The sequence below is a fragment of the Parus major genome, chromosome 3 (genome assembly GCF_001522545.3).
Source record: "Parus major isolate Abel chromosome 3, Parus_major1.1, whole genome shotgun sequence".
Taxonomy (NCBI): Eukaryota; Metazoa; Chordata; class Aves; order Passeriformes; family Paridae; genus Parus; species Parus major.
In genome coordinates, this window is record NC_031770.1 from 48,205,949 (window position 1) to 48,226,102 (window position 20,154).

Consider the following 20,154-nt stretch of genomic DNA (forward strand, 5'->3'; position numbering starts at 1 on the left):
ATCCCATGAGGGTTAATGTTTTGAAAGTAATATTAAACCTCATGCTTGGAAGCTGAAGCAAATCCCTTAAATGTTAGGAGGTCACAGCAGATTATCCCATGTTCTGCTGCCTTTGTGGTGTTAGGTGTTGACCACAGCTGGGGACAGTAGTGGGGGCTTTTTATCTTACTCAGAATGTGCAGGAGCAGTAGCTGATGAGTGTATGTGTTTTCCCAGACAGAAGTGTTTTCCTGCTGAGCTTCAAAGCTGAGCAGGTATTGACTCTGAACTCTGTGCTCTGTCTTCAGTGCACACAGCTCATTACTTACACTGATTCTTTCTCTGATGCCCACATGCAATTTTTTCCCACAGCCACACGAGCTCTTCCATGAAACAGTCAGAAGCCTCAGTGTTGACAGTGGCAGATTTGGCTGACCTTTTTACAGAGGAAACTGAAGAACTTGAGTAAAAACATTGGTTTGACCTAATGAAATTGGAAAGTACCTGACCCAGTAAGCACCAGGATAAAGTCCACTTGATCTGTCGTTCCTGTAGACATCATCTAACATTTGTCCGTAAGAGAGCAATCAGAAATTGAGAAATCTCAATTTTTACTGATTTATTCTTTGGTGACATTCATAGCAGCACACACTTCTGATGGCACTGGATAAAAGTTGCACTTTGCACATTGTACAAAAACGTGGATTTTTTTTTCCCAAAGAGCATTTGAGCTGGATGCTAAAACTGAGATCTTGGATCCTTGGTTGAGAGGATTTTTACCATCAGGCTTGACCGGCCAGTAGCTCAGTCTGAGAGCAAAACTGTGTGGGTGGTTGGGTGGGAAAGAGAAGCAGAAAAATACAAATCTAATTTTTTTTATTGTACAAAGAGTTGTTAGAAAGAATGACTGTAAATTAATATTCTTCTAGAAAGGGCTTGTTAGATTTAATGCAGAGTTATTAAATGTCTTATTGTTAACACTTCAAATTACAAATGTTTACTAATAGTTTGGATATTTGTATTAGGCTTTTAGATATTCATTGAGACTTTTGACAGTTAAATATTTCATTGTTAATGCTTACTCACGGCAAAAAGATGATAATTAAATTATGCTTTTTGTATGTGTGTTGGTCTGGTGATCAGTTAAAGACTTAAACTTGCTGTACATGTTTTCACTTGAAGCTGTGACTAAGTTAGTGCTCTGTTTGAAAAAACAAGAAAAGCATTTGCTACAGAGTTTTCAAAAATTAATTTGTTACACTGCTGATCACTTCATAATTATTTGGTGTTTCTGTGCATTGTCTCACCCTGATTTTATTGTCTAGTTCTTCCCATTAAAGATGCAGCAATCTAAATATACAAATGCATGAAATTATGGTAGGCAGGCTAGTTACTAGGTGCCTGATCTAAGATAAAGTGTGGAGAGAAATGGAACTTTTGTGAAGCTTCATCTTTAGATATGCAAGAACACTCCACCCCATCTTTGTTGCCAGTAGATAGTTTGCAAAAGAAATCTAGGCTAACTTTCAGACTTCTGAAGGAAAGCACGATAAATTTTAAGCCTTTTGGCATTGGGTATGGATGTGCATTTATATAACATTAATTTCCAAAGGTATTACAGAAGCAAGCTCAGGTGTGCAATTGGTGTTAAACACAATTTTGTGTTTAGCAGGTGGGAAAATGTGTGTGTATAAGCAACAGGCTACTTCCCTCAGTTTGCAGCAAGAGAGATGGAATAGATGATAGACTCTTCTTTAGATAAGATTGATCAAGCAGTTTACACAGGAACTGTGACATCTCCATCCTGGAACATACTGGGAACTCAAATAACCCTGAGCAACCTGATCCACCTTCGAAGTTGGTCCTGCTGTGTGTGGTGTTTTGGACCAGATGACCTCCATGGATCCCTTCCAGCCGAAATTATTTTACAGTGTACTGGAGATCATGCTGTACAGACACTCCAGGAACTCTGAGGGCAGCAACATTCCAATTTCCTCATCAGCTTCAGATAATTTTGATATTGTATGGCACAGTGTGACTGCACAAGTGCTGCTATTCACTGAGAAATGATGTATCTGTGCTAAGAACTGTGGAAGCACATAGTGTTTACATTCATAGCTCCCATTTTAATTAGCTAGACGTGGGAAGAATAGTTGTCAATGAATGTGAAGACAGAAAGGCAAACTGAAAAATGTCAGCTATGAGAGATTTCCCAACCTCTTCATGTTTTTGGCTTGATGCCTTTTTTGGGCTTGCCTAGAAACAGAGGCCAGACAAAGTTAAAAGGATAAAAGCGGATATATTTAATGAAGGGGCTTCAGGTACATTAAGGGTGGATAAAGCCTCCCCAAGGGGCTACAACCAAAATGGATGATGGTCACAAGTTTTCCAGACAGATACAAGTTTGGTCTATTTCCAACTCAGGGATTAATCCTCCAATTACATCTTCAGGTAATGAAGTCATATTCCCCCAGTTCGCTCCCCACCAGTTCACTTTTCTTTATACTTCCCAGGGTCTGAGGCTGTAGAGTGTCCTTGAGTTTTAAGACTAGAGGAATTGTTTTGTCTGACCAAAATGTAAAGACAGTAATTAACACTTTATGTGGAGTTTAGAGTTATGCATTAATGCACTACAGGATTTGAAAAATACAAAGGCTAAAATCTTAAGGCATCATGCTTATTTATGAATGAACAATGAAACAATGAAACATGATGGTTTCATTGTTTATTTATAAATATGTGGCTTTTGAATTTCTAACCAAAAGCATGACTTCTTATCAAGCACTGCATGAGTCTTTAGCCTAGCTTACCTTGTTTTATACTCATATAACAGCATGGAGTGCCAGAAAATCTGTTTCTAGCTGCTCTCCTGCCTGCCCTGGAGCATCAGCACTTAGAGCTCTGGAGGTATTACCTTAAAATGTGGGCATGAGTTGTATTAAAGTACCTCTTGAAATTGGAGGGTTGAACCACTGGAGTATATAGTCAATGTCAATAGTAAAATGAATTCTTCAAGTTTTACATAATACCAAATACAGAGACCAAATTTAATGCTTTTTTCCATTCTTTGCAATATTCAGTATCTTTGATAAAGGTTTTTCTTTCAGACATCTTAAGACACTTCTCATAAAATTAATTTTTTTCTTTTTTTTCCTGCTAAGGGTGTAGCTTATACATCTGCAGTGCTTTTCTTTTATCAAAGCACAATAAGCTTGTTTTCATGGTGCTATCATGGTTTTGCTCTCTATGAAAACACTTTTGAAGGACAGTATCTTAGCTGAGAACAGAGTCTGCTGTATCCTGAGACTTGCAGTGTACTCAAAGAAATGGGATTTTCCACAGAAGACAGAAACCTATAAATACACCCTGCTGTGTTTGCATAGCATTTGTGTGAACATACCAGAGTCATGTACCAAGTTCTTGTGTGTTCTCCTGCTAAAACATGTAAATGTGATCCAAGTTAACAGTATTATCTCTTGAAAAATGAGGCTTCAGCTGTTTCCAAAGACCTCAGTTTTAATCTTTCATTTCCATGACAAATAATTTAAAGAGTTTTGGGTTTTTTTATTGTAGTTGGTGAGGACTTTTGGACAGGTTTTCTCACTGTATATAAAGTTTAGTGCCTTGTAGAGCAGAGCTGTCATTTTGGTGTCTGTAAAAGCTTGATGTAAATAGTGAACTTCCTTGAACCACACAATATGATCATCTTGGAAACTGAGGTGTTAAACTTCTGGTGTTAAAATGAGCTCTGTGAATGTCACTATGGATGTTTAAGAGAATTTGTAAGTTCAGATTCCCCCTTGCTATCCAAATCAGCCTGTGCCAGGAATAGGTTTACATCTAAACCTGTTAAGTTATTTTTTAACATACTAATGAAATTCCAGAATATACTACAGTTTTCATGCAGGTCAGGTATCACAGGAGAATATTCACCTCAGTCTTCTCTTACATATTCAGATTTCATATTAAGGACTGGACAGAGTTGATGATGCTTTTTGTGAGATAGGCCTTCCAAACCACACGTTTCCAATGTGTATTAGAGTTATCTGTGAGTAGGATCCTACAGAGATAAAAATATTTTTGTCTGGTTAAACCCATAATTAGACATAAATCCTCCTGTAAAATTCTGTCTGGACTAGTAGGTGGGGACCAGCAAACAGCTCTCTCCAACTTTCTCTTCTGACACAAACAGTGCTGTCATCTTTCCATCCATTTTTGCAGTCCTTGTGACTACATTACCTCTTTCAGGTGTCACAGAATTATCTGTTCAGTTTAAACTGTGCTTCAGTTAATTTGGAGGGGAAAGAGTCTGTACTGGTCAATCTTGCATTGACCAGTGTAAGAAATTAACCTTGACATTTATTGCTCTCCCAAGGTAAGCAATAAGATGAGTTTCTAAGGAAAACCTAGAAATCTAGGGGTTTGTCTAGCTGTAAATAAAGCTTCTTTCTGAGGCTTAATCTAAAGACTTACTGCTTTAAATCTGTATGGTATGCTATTCTCTAGACTGAAAAGCAAGTTAAAAGCTACTGCACTTGTGCTTTTTTTTCTTCCTTTTTTCACTGCCTGAAGCAAGTGAGATCCTTACAAGATTATAAGCTATAAATGTAGATTAAATGGATTTCATAATGGAGAAAAAAATAAGGTGCAAGACATCTATCTCTCTGCTTGTGTTTTTCTGTTTTTCTGTGTCGGTCATCTCATCCCACCCTCCACACACCCCCAGCTTGCTCAATTTGTTACAAAGAATGTTTGTGTTTGGTCAGTGGAAGTAGAGTAAAAGAGTTATAATCCATAAAATGGCTACAGTAAAACTACCTTACTGTATCACAGAGAAAGTATCTGAGGTAAAGAGAATTTTAGCCTGGTATAAATTCTTTTTTGTACTGATAATGTTTTTGTTTACCACTGTAGAATCAGATACTGAATTTCAGTCTCTTAACTTTTATATATCTGTTTTTACATAGTACAGCTGACACAGGAAAAGGACCCCAGAAATCTACTTACTGAGTAAGCAGTGGGGCTTACAAGTTTTTGTTTGTCTATGGTTTTGGAATTCATAAAGTGCACCTGAACCACTGTCACAAATCACAGTGTACCCAACTGACTTCTCTTCTTTAGAGAAGGAGGAAGGAAAAGGTAACTACTGATTCATGGTAGTACTGGATTCAAGTCCCAAGTAGGCCCCCTGTATTCTACAGTCATACACTGTGTAAAGAGGACAGGTACTTGAAAGTGTAGCTTTCAAACGTTAAGGAATTAAGTCACCTTGCATAGATGACATAGGGTTTCTAAGTACTAGAATAAATCTTAGACAATTGGGATACTGAGATACATGTAAACCTCTGCTTTAGTTTTCTTCTGTGTACAAGATATCAGCCTTCCCAGGCTAACTTCCAAGTTCCTTTGTTCTGTGTATTTATAGAGCTTACACAATCAAGTGCCCAGCCCCATTCATTGAACTGGACACAAACCAAATTTTAGCAGTTGAGGAACAGGTGTCATTGTTTCCATGATATAACATCTCTTGGTTTGATAGCAACCTTCACATTGGGTAGAAACTACCTTTCCAAATTCCACCAAGTGTAAGGTTTAACTGCTTATAGGGTGTCTCAAAATGTAAATTGTTGGTGTAGGTTGGCTTAGGTAGTTGTGGGGAGTTCTATGATGCTTTTCCTTATGTCCTGTGGGAGCAAGTGAGCTAATGGGATTCATACTATGTTGCAATGAATTGTCACTTCTTTATGCTTAACACGTGATCTTCATTTATCAGACTTTCTCTTGAAAGAGATATCATTTGTTTAAGAAGAAAATCTAGGCTGCCTTTCTTGTTACCTTGATGGAATTTTGCCTTGTCATTCCTGGAGTCTCCTGAAATGGAGGTTCACAAGTGTGAGAACAGTGACTTTCCATTTGTGAATGCTGAAACTGTAAGGGGCTAGCTGTAGTGGCTGAATGCTCACAAGTCCATGGGGTCTGATGGGATTCAGCCCAGCATTGTGAAGGAACTGGTGTATGGCATTGTGAGGAGTATGGCATGGAAAACCCCTCTTGATCATCTACCAAAGGGCTGGGAAGGTCCCTGCTGATTATAAGCTGTTTAATATTGTTCCAGTTTACAAGAAGGACAAGAGGGAAGACTTCTAGTCTAACCTCAATTATATTTATTATATATAATATACCAAGTATTGTTGAAATGCGTTGTTTCTCTTTTGGCCTTGTACAAAATCTTAACGCAGCAGCGTAGGAGTTGTGGACATGATTATACCAGGGAACTGCTGCCCCCATTGTTAGATCTTGTAAGCAGATCTGGTTAAAAGACATTCTATCCTACAATTCCTGTCACAGAGGTAGAAAACCCAGAGCACTTCACCACCAGCCAGAAAAGAGATGGAGGGGATATCTCTGAGACGAGGTGATCCATTCATGTCTGCTGCTGTTGTACGTGCTGCAGGAGAGGTGGAATCTGTACTAGATGGAGTTAGAGGAGATGGGAGGAAGTTGAGGGGGAAAAATGAGGGATAGTTGTAAAATGTTCCTCTGAGTGCCCTTCTGCTGATTTTTCTGTGGGAGGAATGAGTCACTGATACGAGCAATGAATAAACAAAGCGTGAAAGATTGCAAGTATAGCCTATTCATTGGAGCTAAATGTTCATCTAAATGCAGTGGCACATTTTTGTGTTACAGATTTGAGATATTAGTCAATTTCTTACCGAAAGTTCTTGGGCTGTGAACACACATGGCTTTGCAGTGGTTGAACAAATGGGAATATTGAAAAGTTTTAGCCCCTGGGATCCTAAGCCATAGGATTCCCTAGTCAAAGGTGTGCTGTGGATTTGTGAAAAATAACAGTGCAGACTTGTAATACAGACTTCTATACATCAACCTCCCTGAACCAAACAGGCAAGTTTTGCTTAATAGAGACAAGGTAATTAATCACTTCTGCTGTAAATTAACAAGTGTCTCTAAAGGGGCAAGACAGTGGACTTTGTAATTGTCACTTGGGAAATTCTGCACCCTGTGAACATCTGCAGTGGGGATGAAAGGCAGAGAGCCCAGCCCAGTCCTCTTGTGCAGGGAAACGAGTGATGAGAATCTTGCCAAAGGTTTGAGCCAGCCATGTCATGTGATATGCCATGGATATTTGGGGGGAATCCCTCCTTTTGTGTACTGCAATCTTCAAACATCTTGTATGCATAGATTTTCTGTAAAGCATCTACAATTCTTTACATATGTTTCCTTCATCAACAAGCTACCACTGTTCAGTAGGACTTTTCTTTTTTCCTTGTAGAGCATGTATTCATTTTCTGTGACTTGTTCTTAACAAAGGTGAGTGACTCTGAATCATTTACAGCTCTCATTAAAAGCTTCTGGAATAGAATTAGAGGACATGAAACACAAAAGGGGTAGAAAAAGTGAATGATGTGACGGAGGTTTTACTTCTGCTTACTTACAGATGCTGCTGCTGTAACACAGGAGTCAAATGTGAGACTGGGGGAACGGTAGAGAGGGATGTCCAGCCCTGTCCTGAGGAATTTGATTCTAAAATAGAGAGGAAAAGTTTTCTGAGCAGTGTTAAAAGTTTCCACTCACTCTGCGCTTTAGGAATCCTATTGTTGGGCACAGGACACTGTTTTGCTGGTTTTGGGGGCCCTTGAGTCTATGGAGAGGTTTTAAAGTCCAAAGCCACAACCCTGGACTTAAATCTGTAATTACACACATTTTGATAGAAAATGTTTTCTTTCATATGATTCATATTAACAGATACTTTGCCAGAAATTTGCAAGCTATTTCATATCCTGTAATTTAATTGTTCGAGTAACAGAACACTGAAACTAATCAGCTTTTGCAGCAGCAAGTTAGTGACTTGTAGAAACCAGCCCACAGGAGAGAAAAAGCAGTGTTCAATTATGTTCCAAAACTGAAATTCCTGGATGATAAGCCAAGAAAAGAATATTTTGATTACCTCTGTATTTTCTTGCCTCATATATCTATTGTAATTTCAATGAAATATTTTATTTAGAAAGTAGCAAAGCTAAATTTTTCTTTGAAGATTATCAGGTATGGATAAATGTACAACCTTATGTTCTCTTGGTCTCTGAGTAACTTCACATTCCCATCAATAGTCTTTCTTTTGCACTCAGAGTTTGCTCTCAAAATTACATCATAGTGTTTCTTGAGCTTTGCAGCTATATCAAAGCCTGAACATAAATTTTTATCCTAAATTACCCTGCTACTGAAATAATGCTGACTGATGTAACATTACCTTTTCTTTCCATCTTCCTGTTTGTGGAAAAATAGCTGGTGCCCCTTCTGAGAGACAGCGCTTAATCATTTGTGTTGGTATTCCTCAGTATGTAACTGAATTGTCTGGTGGATGTTACCTGTTCAATAATATCAGTTGATAGGAATGCTCTGCATGTGTAAAGAATTGTCACTCAAAACTGCAATTACAATGTGTGTAGAAGCACAGGGGTCCATAATTATTCTTTCCAATGTAATTGGTTGAAGCCAGCTCCAAAGCTGCTGACTTCTGGAAACAGCTCACTCTTCCCTACAGCAATTCTTCATTGCAGTCTCCTGCTCCATGGAGACCAGGCCTGTGGCATCTCCTCGATGAAGTTATCTGTTGGATCAGTTGTATCATATTTTCCTTCCTAGAACTGTAAATCAGTCCTGGTCAATCCCAATATATATAAACTATTTTTAAGAGAGTGGTATAATTAGGAGACCTCTTTGGCCCCTTGGTGTATTGCAGTTCATGTGTTAGTGTTTATCATTCTAAAATTATAATATAATTTTAAGATTTTCAAATTTTAATAAAATACTAAAAAATGTGCACTTACTTATACCTAGATAGAACCTAAAGAATAAAGAAAATAGCTGATACATTTTATAAAACCAAACTTCTTGACCAACCATAAGAAATTATATTAAAAAAGGTATCTTATCTGAGTTTTAAGACTGCACTGCAGCAGGGCCTTATTTTTCCTGGCACTGTACAAGTGGGATATAATCCAAAGCAGAAATCCAAACCAGGATATTTTCTGTGGAGCAGCTGTACTGGGAGGGATAACCTGCCACCACACTGCACAGAGGCTGCAAAGGACATGAGGGTGGTGAAGGGACTTGCCCAAAGCCAGATGGCAGCGGAGGGGAGGTGGAGCTGCAGCTTTCCCCGTTCTGTGGGGGGAGCAGGCTCGCCCACCTGGGCCAGGGGCAGCCAGCACTGGCACGGTGCTGCTGCTGGGCTGCCTGCCTGCCCAGAGCTGCTGGCACGCTGCTGTTGGAGCCATTCAGCACAAGCTGTCGCGCACGGTGCCTGCTGGCACACAACGGGGTCCTGTTCCTGCTCTTACTGTGCTATTTATTGTACATTGATGCAGCTCCACAAAGGCTCTTGTGACTTGCTGGGCTCCTTGTAGCGCTCCCTGCTACTGAATGTTGTGTGCAGGCAGAGCAGGATTGTCTTCCATGTCCCCTACACTCAACTGACAGCTTTCAACAGCCGTCCTCCACTGAGCAGCCACACAGTCTTCCTCAAGAGGTGTCACATCTAGCAATAATGTGGAAAAAAGTGTGACTTTGGGAAAAACACCACATCTATTAACCCAGAGCATGTTATGACCTGGTATGCTGCAGTACTTACGGTGTAAATAGGCAGGAGATAAAGTTTTCCTATCAAAAAGGCAGTACACCAGTCAAAAATACTGCACCCACTGATCAAGGCTTTTATACATCTGTTACACTTTGGAACAAACAGAAAGCAAAGTGTTAAGTACGTAAGAGGAAGGCACCAAGGCTCTTTGGGGTGCAGTTGTTAATTGCACAGAAAGTCCACAGAGGGGTCTTGTTGATTGAGTGAGATGCAGGCTTTCATTGCAACATACCTTATGCCATCCCCTGTACCAGCACTCGCACTAATGAAGTGCTGGAGAGAGAAATATCCCTTCTGCACCAAATAGTGTAATAAGATGTACAGGGTCAGAAAGGAAAGGCAGGATTTCAATGGAACCACCCTGAAAACATCCATTTCATATTGAGATTTGACTGGGACAGAGTCAGAAAGCCCCTCTGGCTTTGGGCAGGTGAGGATGTGTTACCCATGGCATGTGACTGAAGGCTGAGTCCCAGTCTGGCTCCTGACTCCCTCGTGGCTGATACTGCACAGGATGGTCCCTGTGTCAATTCTACAAGCCTCTGCAGTGATCCCCTGGCATGACTGGGACCTGTAAGCCTCATCCTGGGAGGATGGGAACAGGGATGTGTGAAGTAGAACTGTAATGAGTGAAGTGGGAGTGCATGGGTAATGCCTGGGGGGAGAAACTTTTTCCTCCTAGCACACACAATATGAAGTTATTGCTACATCTAGTTTTCCTTTGCTTAGCTATCCATGGTATCCTGAATAAAGAAGATGGCATATTAATAGAACAAAAAGTGTTAGGCATTCATATGGCAAAGGGACAGGGAAAATCTGGAGTTCCAACAGTTAAAAGCTAAATAGAAGTCACAACTGGAGCGAAAGATCAAAAGGTAAGGTGTGCTACTGGCCATTTCCAATGAGGTCTTCAAAGAAGTTGGTTCCTTTGGGTATGTTTCAGTATCTAGGGACATGTTTTGCTGTCAGTCCACTGTACATCTGAAGCTTTATGGAGTTTTGTTATGCTCACGCCAGTGCAACTGAGAGTAAACTCTGGCTCTGGTTACATCCATCTAGAGCAAGCTGCAGCTTGCCTTAGCCACAGAAGAATTCCTGTTGCCTTCATAGAGGTTTTTCCTGAGTTGGGACATCTGGATTTTGTACAGTGATACTTAACATTGTGATGTTGCTGTAAACACTAGGATGTTTACAGAAAGGAGAGATGGATCAGACCCCTGCTATTTCACAGGAGCATAGGGTTTCTTCCAAGAAAAATATGAGCTCTCTAGGGCAGCATCTGCTCCCAGATTTCTGTTCTGCAGGAAAACCTACATTCAGGAAGATTAAAATTAGCCTCCATGGATTCCTGGAGTCAGCTGGAGAATTTCCTGTGTCTTGCAATTTCTAATTGCACTAATTGTCCTAAGTGTCAGTGAAACTGTAATGGGTGCTGAGCAATTGTCTCCCATCCCTTGGGAGTTCCAGCTTCAGTCTACCCTGAGCCAGGGCATGCATCATTTGATAATTACAGGCTCAGCCTCTGTTCCAAGAGAACAGTAAGTGAACTACTATGAAAATTGAAGATGATGAATATTTAGAAAGGGAAAGCTGTATTTTAGATGCATTTCCCTTGTACCTGGACCTAAATTTTTGAGACTTTCTGAGTTACATACACAATATGGTTGCATTTCTGTTTCTCAATTGAACCCCTTAAATAAAAATCAGCCAAAGAATAAATGGATTTAGCCTATTTTTGTACATCCTGTAGATCACAAGCCACTCCAGCATGTAAAGTTAAAATGAATAGCCACCGAGACAATTTGGATGACAATTTGTACATAAAAACCATCATAAGCTGCTTCAGTTACAGCAAGAACTGGTCCTAAACCAGCAGGAACTTTCTGTCTGCAGTGTGGGAAGAGCATTTGCAGAGCTCTGTGCCAGGGGTTAGCTGGCAGTGAGAGGGAATTGCTGCCACTGCTGAGTTGGAAGTAACTGGCTGCAGATTAATGTGGATTGGTCAAATTGATGTTAAGCTGGTGACTCAGTGGTAAACAGTGGGCTGGAGCTCTCTGTGTGCAAACCCTGCAGATACAAGAAATAATCTTCCCTTCATTTTGCAAAATACCAGAGATTGTGTAAATAATTGCAAATTTTGGATAGAAAATACCACGTGTTTTTTCACCCTGGCCAATATAATTAAAATGCTCCCTAGCATGATCACCTTCTTGGGACCTTAGCTGCAGCCTTGAACCAGACATGTTGCTAGAGTTCTGTGCCTTGTTTACCAGAGGGGGAAGTTCAGCACTTCTTGCTGGTGCTGTTTGCAGCAGCTCTACCAGCATGGCTTCACTTGGTCAGGAACTGAGCCCCAGGGGATGCCACATTCAAGTTAACATCTTGTGTGTCAGGAGATCATCTCTTCCACATCACCAACTGGATTTGCTGTTACAGCAAAGCGAAGCTGAGTTACTTGTCCTGGAGAGTTCATATATACACTAAAGGAAGGGGAAGACAGCTGAACCTTCCTCTATCAGATCATTTTTCAGCTTGAGGGCTGCTCTTTCCACTGCCAATAGGAGGAGATTACTACAGTCTTCTGTGGAAGTGTCTGTAGGTCACTGCTCTGTTGCTGCAGATCATCCTCTGGTACTCAGCTGTGAGTTGCTCTGCTGCCAGTGCAGCTGTAAATCAGAGTGAGCTGTGCATGGAGAAAGGGAACTTTCAGGGCTGTTGGACACTGTGTGGAGTCCTGTCAAGCCATCATTTGGTGTCAGAGTAGACACCTCCAAAGCCTTCTGGTTGCAGCAGCTGATCTGGGCAGTTCATGAAAATTCTCTTTCCACACTGAGGGGCAGGAAAGCCCCCTTTGGTACACAGTCTGTGATAAACATTCCACTCTTCCCTACCCCACCCAAAGGTGTCAGTACATGCCAGTCTCTCAGTTTCTATGCCTGTACCAAGTCAGCCTTTGGAAACGTCTGTGTAAGCAGCACACGCTGCCTTCAGCACCAAGAGGGTCACTGCAAACAAGAACCTGAAAAACAAGCTACACGTGCCCTAATACAAACTCCACGTCAGGATTTCTTCCTTGCACTGATTGCAAGGAAACATATAGGAAAAATAAAGGATGTTCTTTTCCATTCTTGTCTTTTTTTCTGGAGACACTGTGTGCTAGGCACAGATGTGAGGGAAGAGGTGCTTCAGCTCTTGCACACAATACATAAATATTTTGGATCTCCACCAGCCAATCTCCAGTTCTCCAGAATCTGTGTTTAGCAGCACTAATGAAAATACAATAAACACTTTGGATTGCATTTAACAGATTGGGTTTTGAATTTATTTTTTTTCTTTAATCCCTTAACCATTCTCCAGGTTGCTGTACTGGTTCCCTCATTTGAATTCCAGAGCCACATGACAACTGAGCCATGCCTTGATCAGCTGCTGGTCTCAGCATTAACTCTGTGCTGTGGCTGTAAGGTCCCTTGGTAAAGCTCAGAAAGAGGAACCTGTGGTATTACTAATACTGGAGCATAGCGTAGGCTTGGCTTCTTGTTCAGTTTCTACTCAGAAGACTTTTGTTGCTCTTGTTAAGAAGACATTGGCATAGGAAAAGTTTGCATTTCTATGAATTTATGTGATGTCCTTTATTAAGGTAATTGTGGGTGGGTGGCTTGTGTAAGAAAAAATAAGGTGTCAGGCCCAAATAGCTGCTTAAATTATTTTCCAAAGGAAGTTTTTCAAGACTGCAGTATATTTCACAACTGAAAGATTGGCCTATGAAAAAGAAAAAAGAGTAACAGAATTGTTCTAATGATGGAGGTTGTTTGCTATCATACATGAAAGATTTATTGAGTCTCTATTGCTAAAAGGTGCTGGGCTGGTGCCTAATTTCAGTGATCATTAACCACCCTGTGTGACAAGGTGTGGGGCAGTAATTACTGTTTTTCTGACATATTGTTCCAGCGATCTGTGAGTCAGGCAGCAGCTAAATTAGATTAGAGCATGGTAAGATTTCATTAAGGGGCTCTGAGTCACCCCCTCAAGCAACCAGGGATGAGTTTTATATGCTGAGATGTCCATCCCCACTGCATTAGTTTCCTAAAGAAAGAGCTGCCAAGCAGTCAGCCCAAGAGACCCAAGGGAACATCCCTAAGAACAGCTGACTGCTCTCCTCCAGGGCTGCATCTTGCACTATTGCTGAGAGCCAGGCACACACAGACTTTACCTTTTACCTCTGCAGAGCAGTGCAGAGCTCTGCATTAAAGTCCATGCTTGGGGTAAAAGGCTGATCTGAACATGAGGCAAAGGGAAGAAATGTTTTCCTAAAAATTAAACCTGTACATGAGCTGAGTTCTGTACTACAGACAGCATCACACGCAATCAGGGGCTCGCAAGGCAATGCCAGGTAGAGCGCAGAGGTGCTGCTCTGCTCGGGTTACTCTGCCAGCCTGGGATTTCTAGGCAAAATACACTTTCAATACGATATTCAGCTCTTCTAAGAGTTTTCCCTGAGTCATTTTCCTTTGAGACTGCTAGTCTAAATGGCTCACATATCCCAGGGGCCAAGGTGCACTATGGAATTTATGGGAAAGCTGCAGTGAGTGGCAAGAAGTGTGTCACAGGGAAGAAAACAGCCTACAGGATGGAGTGGAAGCATGAAGGGTTTGAGCAAGAATTTCATAATTTTATGTCCTATCAACTTAAAACAAGAACTATTCATTCTTAAGTGACAAAATATTTAATTTGTTTCACATTTTTGAATTGGCATTTTTAAAAATCTGTTTTATGGAGAAGGTATTTTCTATTCAGGACATACATAATGCTCAAAATATTAAGAAATGATGAGAAATATATATTCTGATTTTTCTGCCTTTGCTGTACGTAATTCATTGTACTTTTTGTGACTGAGCCTCAGAACAGCTACATTTCTACATAAATTTCAATCCAGCAATCTTTTGTAGATCTTTAGGTAAGAAGGTAATGGTAAATATGATTTTGAATTAATAGGATGAAGAATCAAACTGGCCTCAGCTGTATGAACTCAAATGTTTAATTTTAATGTTTATGCAGAAATCAATGAAACCCTTGCCTGTGCCAAGGACCTGACTGAGGTGGAGATTCCAAGTACCTTTCTTTTGAAAAGAATCCTTGAATTCTAGGAAGTATTCTTCCATATGAAACAAATAGGGTGTTTTTATGCCTTTGTCTGATGGGCTTTTTCCCCTTGTAATCTGTATCATTTCCTTTGATCTCAGTGACAATTACATATTCCTGTAGTCAGACTCACTGAATAATGTAAAACTTACCAAATTTGGACAGACAGATAATGTTAGACTGTGCATGCCATGGAGAAACATCTCCTCCAGTACAGTGAGCTCTCTAGACTTTAATCTGAATTTAGATGACTCACTAGGCATCCTTGTGTCAGAGGAAAGAGCAGGAACGATAAACCATTTTCTCTTTATTTCTTTATTATTCATTTAGTAGCAAAGAAAATAGAATTTTACTTTTTGGTAAATAGAAATAGTGGTGGTAGCTCAAGGAGACAACTGCAGGCCATCAATGCGGTGAAAGACCAGAACATTAGGGGGAAGTGACAAACTTCTGATCATTGCAAGGACTTTACATGACACAAGAGCTGTTTCCCATCTGGCATAAATCAGCAGAGGCATAGAGAAGCCAGATGAGGAAGATCTTTCCTAAAGGCTCTTTCCTGAATTGAAAAGAGGTTATCCCTGTCACTCAGCCATGGGTTTCTGAAGCACTGACAAGGAATCATCAGGCCTCTGTCACTGTCCCCTCCTGTGAACTTTGATGGATAGCATGTTAAAAAAATATCAGGAGTCTTTAAATACAAGAGAGCTTGCAATGAAACCTTGGTCTTACCACAGTTCTATTAATATTTCTACAAGATTAAAGGTTTGCTTTGTAATTTCCACCCTGGAATATTTTATCTGTCTCTTTTCTCTTACTTGCATATGAACAGATAACAATCTTTACATCCTGAATCACAAGTGACACAAAATTACATTTGGCTCAGTTTGCCATGTGAAAAATCCTTTTTCTGTCCTGTCTATTTGAGTCAAATGAAAATGTGATGGTGGTTAAAAATCTTCTGTTTTCTCACTCTACCATGTATTTTGCTGAGAGGCTTTTGTGAGAGACTTGCATTCCTATTTGTTGCCTGCCTACAGTCAATGGTGCACGGTGATTTGCATTTCAGGGTGCAAGAACAGATAATGTGGAAAATAGCATGAATACAAGAAAATACAGCTGTTCTTTGCATGCATCTACTGGAACTGGCTAGGAAGCACCTACCTGGTGTTTACTGTTGTGCTTTGACTTCTTACATAATGCTGAGCAATTTATTATTCTCTCAGACCATTAATCAAACCTAGTTGAAAAATTAATTTTTGTGTGGTAAGAAGGGGAGGTTGGGGGCAGAGACATAGAATTCAAAGTTGAATTTGGCAATATGCTCCAGATAAACCAAAGAGGAGAGAATTATAAAAATACTGAAATATTTGATATTTTAAGTAATTGTTTCATATTGGAAAAGTAAATCAATTATTTCAATGCCTCCAGAAAGAGATATATTTAAATGGCTTTAAAAACATATTTCTCATTTTGCAATTAACCTACAGGAAAAGCTGAACATTTGAATTGGTTCAAAATGTTCCTGTTTGTTGGTCTGTTTTATCAGAGATAAACATCCATTCAATTTCCATCCAGACAATTTTTTGTTGTTGTTTTCTTTCTTAAGTTTGGGAATTGATTCAAAAGACGTGTTTAATTGTCTAAAGGTGCTAAGATTTAAGCCATGGGAAATGTCAGCAGTTATGTAAGTGTGTGGTTTAACCCCAGCTGCCGACGAAGCCCCACACAGACATTCACATTCCTCCCCACCGGTGGGACAGGGGTGAGAACTGGAACAGTCACAAAACTCATGGCTTGAGATACACACAGATGAAGGGGAAAACAGAAGCTCTGTGCACAAACAAAGCAGAACAAGGAATTCTTCCACTGCCTCCCATGGGCAGGCGGGTGTTCAGCCATCCCCAGGAGCTCCATCATGTCGTAGATTACTTCAGAAGACAAACACCATCACTTCAGATGTCCCCTCCTTGCTCCTTCTATCTCCAGCTCTATGTGCTGAGCATGATCCCATAATGGTTTGTGCTGGAAACTGAAAAACAGAAACTTCTGCAGATGCTGAAGGGTTGGATCTGCAGCCTTGGAAAGAGATTGGATTGATGTAGTGATGAAGGTACACAGACATTGGGTACAGAAATTATAAACTTACATTCCTATAGTTATTAGTAAGAATATGCCTAGAGTAGTAGGTAAGAAATTATATGAAGTAAAATAGTTTGAGGTTTAAGCTGTAATAGTGTGAGTTATAGTGTAGGTTAGAGATCTAGAAACTGTAGTAGAGGGGTGAGTACATGACCTGTCAGCTTATTGGCTAAGAGAGACACAGTGCAGCAAAATTAAGCAAAGGTGATAAGTTAATAAGTGAAAGCAAGCTTTCTGTCAACTGCCTACTGGGCTAAAATGTTATATATTGCTATGCAAAGAAGAAACTCATGTCTTCCTTGAGCTATGGCTGACTTGTTGCTCCTCTAAATCCCCTTGAGACTGATACCTTATCTGGCTAGTTGAGCAAAAAATCATCTCAAAGCAAGGTGGTCTCATCTCATCGTTCTTCATCCCAACAGGTTTGGAATATCCCTGTGGTCAGTTGGGGTGGGCTGTCCCAGCTGTGTCCCCTCCTCACTCCATGTGCACCCCCAGCCCCCTTGCTGGTGGATTGGGGTGAGAGGCAGAAAAGGCTTTGGCTCTGTGTAAGCGCTGCTCAGCAGTAAGGAAAACATCTCTGAGTTATCAACACCATTTACAGCAAAAATCCAAACCACAGCCCTGCACCAGCTACTGTGAAGAAAATTAATTCTATCCAGGCCAAAACCAGCACAGTAAGAAAATGTTTTCCAGCAAAAATCAAACAGTAAAAGTGGAACAAGTCTTATACTGGAGCTCCCTAAATCAAGCTCAGAGGATTTTATTACAGCTGCCTTCTGATTCAGATGATCCAGGCAGATGATCAGACACAGGAGATTGGCCCCTTCCAGTTCAACAACAAAACTCTGCAAGAAAAGACCCAGTGCTTCTTCCTGCATTATTTCAAGGCTGTCTATGGAGCAAAAATGGGAGCTCTACTCAGCTACTGAAGAAATTCTAGGTAAATAAGGATATAAATCTCCTGCATCTCAGCATCCTCCATCAGTGCAGCTCCAGATATCTACTGTGCATCCTGTGGGTGTGTGGTTCAGAGTTCCCCATGCCATGGCTGAGAGCTTGATTCTAAGAAAATACCCAAGCCCCTTTTTCAATATTTTGAACTTTTTTTGCTCTAGAGCACAGCTATAATTAATAGCTCCTTGTTTATCTTACACTTTAGAAATTAAATGTTTCTCTTTCAGAGCCTAGAATACGTGTAGATAATCTAGCTACAAAATGACCTGATGTTAACACATAACAAGATGCTGAAAGTTTTTATTTCATTCCAGATTCAGATTACATCTGAGTGATCTCAAATGCCATGGTTTTGAAAAGGAAAATGTTTGTGTTCAGCATTAAGAACGATTTGACCAAATGAGGGAAGAAGAGTGGCAATATGTGCCACGGCCTGCTCTCAAAAAGAAACCTATTTTTCCCTAAATGCTGTGTTTATTTCTTCTGGTGCTGCAGATGGGATGGCTTAAACTGCAGAATGAAGAATAACACGTCTGAGGATTAGGCACGCAGTTCTGTGTCTTCTCTGTCTTTTCTTCACACTGTTGACCTGTCCTAGTTTCTTTTTATTCATTTGAACATATGTGAGGCCTCCTGATTTTATGGAAATTTTATGAGCGTGAAGAATTTGTGTTAATTTAATGCATCATTTGAATAACTAATAGCAGTAGTAAGATATTACTGGCATTAAGCAATGAGAGCATGTGTGCCTATTCTACAAAACTGTAAATTTTCTTTAAGAGACTGACAGGCACTAAGCAAGAAACTGATGTTGCTCAAAGTCCATGGGAATAGATCTTTGCATAGACAAGAGCAAAAACTTGCTATGTGTACAGTTTCAGAACATACATTATAGAAAGAAACTCACAACTATAAAGAAAGGTCAGATTCAGAAGATTTACTATAGGCATAATTTGAGAGGAAAAGGTCCAGCAAGGCACAGCAGCTGTCTACATTCACATTCCTTGAATAGCCATAATTACAATTCACAATGTGAATTATTAAAATGTGAAAAAAATGACAAACAGATGTGTACTTTGGGGAACTGAAGAGAAGAGCAACAGCTTCCCAGAAGCCAGAGTACTCTGCGTGTTGAAGGAGGGGACATGTGAGTGAGACTGCCTGAATTCTGGGTTTTGAACACCTATTGCAGAAAAGGTGATGTGTACTTTTGGCTTCACTGCCTTACACAGTGTGAGTTTAATCATGTCTGGCACCAGCTGTTACTTTGAAATTACACTAATGAATGTTCATTTTCTCCTCTTAAGCTGCTCTGCTCTGAGAGCTGACAAAGCCTGTCTCCTTGTGAATTTGCATGTCACCTCCCACCTCCACCATGCTGCCACAGCACCAGCCTCTGTCAACCCCACCAGCCTCTGTCAACCCCTCCACTGCAAAGTTTTCTTTCAGCTTTTCTACAGTATCTACCTTCTGCCAAGCATTCAAAGAATCTGTTCCAGAGTGTTTGAGCTGGAAGGGACCTGGTGACCATGTGGTCCCAGCTTCTGCTGAAAGCTGGTGTTCATCCAGGGCCTCATCAGCCCAAGCCTGGAGTGTTCCTTCCCCTAGACGTTTGCACAGTAATGCCTCTAGCTCTCCTTCCCCTCCCTTTTGGTCCTTCACCAGCACCTCCAAGTACTCGTCACCAACCCCACAATGGTCTGTGGCTGGGTGGAAGGCAGCCTGGGGCTAGTGAGCAACATGTTCATTGAGCCAACGTGTCAACAGGGCTGCCAGCAGCTCACTTCCCAGGAAAGGGAAGGGAGAGATGTGGCCCATCTTCCCCTCAGCACTGACAAAGCTTCCCTTCCCATCTGGGCATTCCTTTACACGTGACACATGTGGAACCTTACTGTCCCTGGCAGCTACACCTCTGTCAGACGTGGTTGAGTGTGGGCTCGGAAGCTGCCAGGATGGTGCTGGTGCTGCAGGGAGCACCTCTGGGTGCCTCACTGCAATGTACTGAGTGCCCCTCAGAGGAACTTCAGGTGTGATATCAGGGTAATATCAGGGGGATATTAGGGGGATATTAGGGGGAGAGAAAAAGCGAGCCTGGAGCATGTGCCTAAGGCTCCCCTCAAGCCACTCCATTCCGAAAGCCAGACTCGGGAGCAGAGCAGTCTCACGCCTCAGTGCTAACAGAATGAACATAATTGCTTTAACAATGATTGCTTTTAATGGAGCAGTGTGTGCATAAAGATGGAAATGTTCCGTTTATGAAGGTTTGTATAAACAGCAGC

General features: G+C 40.8%; 1 protein-coding gene across 5 annotated transcripts in view; it reads left to right on the plus strand.

Annotated features, from left to right (window-relative positions):
• SHPRH (SNF2 histone linker PHD RING helicase) overlaps positions 1-12,941 on the plus strand; it is a 61,589-nt gene extending 48,648 nt beyond the window's left edge. For all 5 annotated transcript variants that reach the window (XM_015621523.2, XM_033512692.1, XM_015621524.3 and 2 more), the window contains one exon: positions 352-12,941. In XM_015621523.2, the coding sequence (XP_015477009.1) occupies positions 352-448 (97 nt within the window). In that variant the 3' untranslated portion in view covers positions 449-12,941. The remainder of the gene's footprint in view (positions 1-351) is intronic.
• The last annotated feature ends 7,213 nt before the right edge of the window (positions 12,942-20,154 follow it).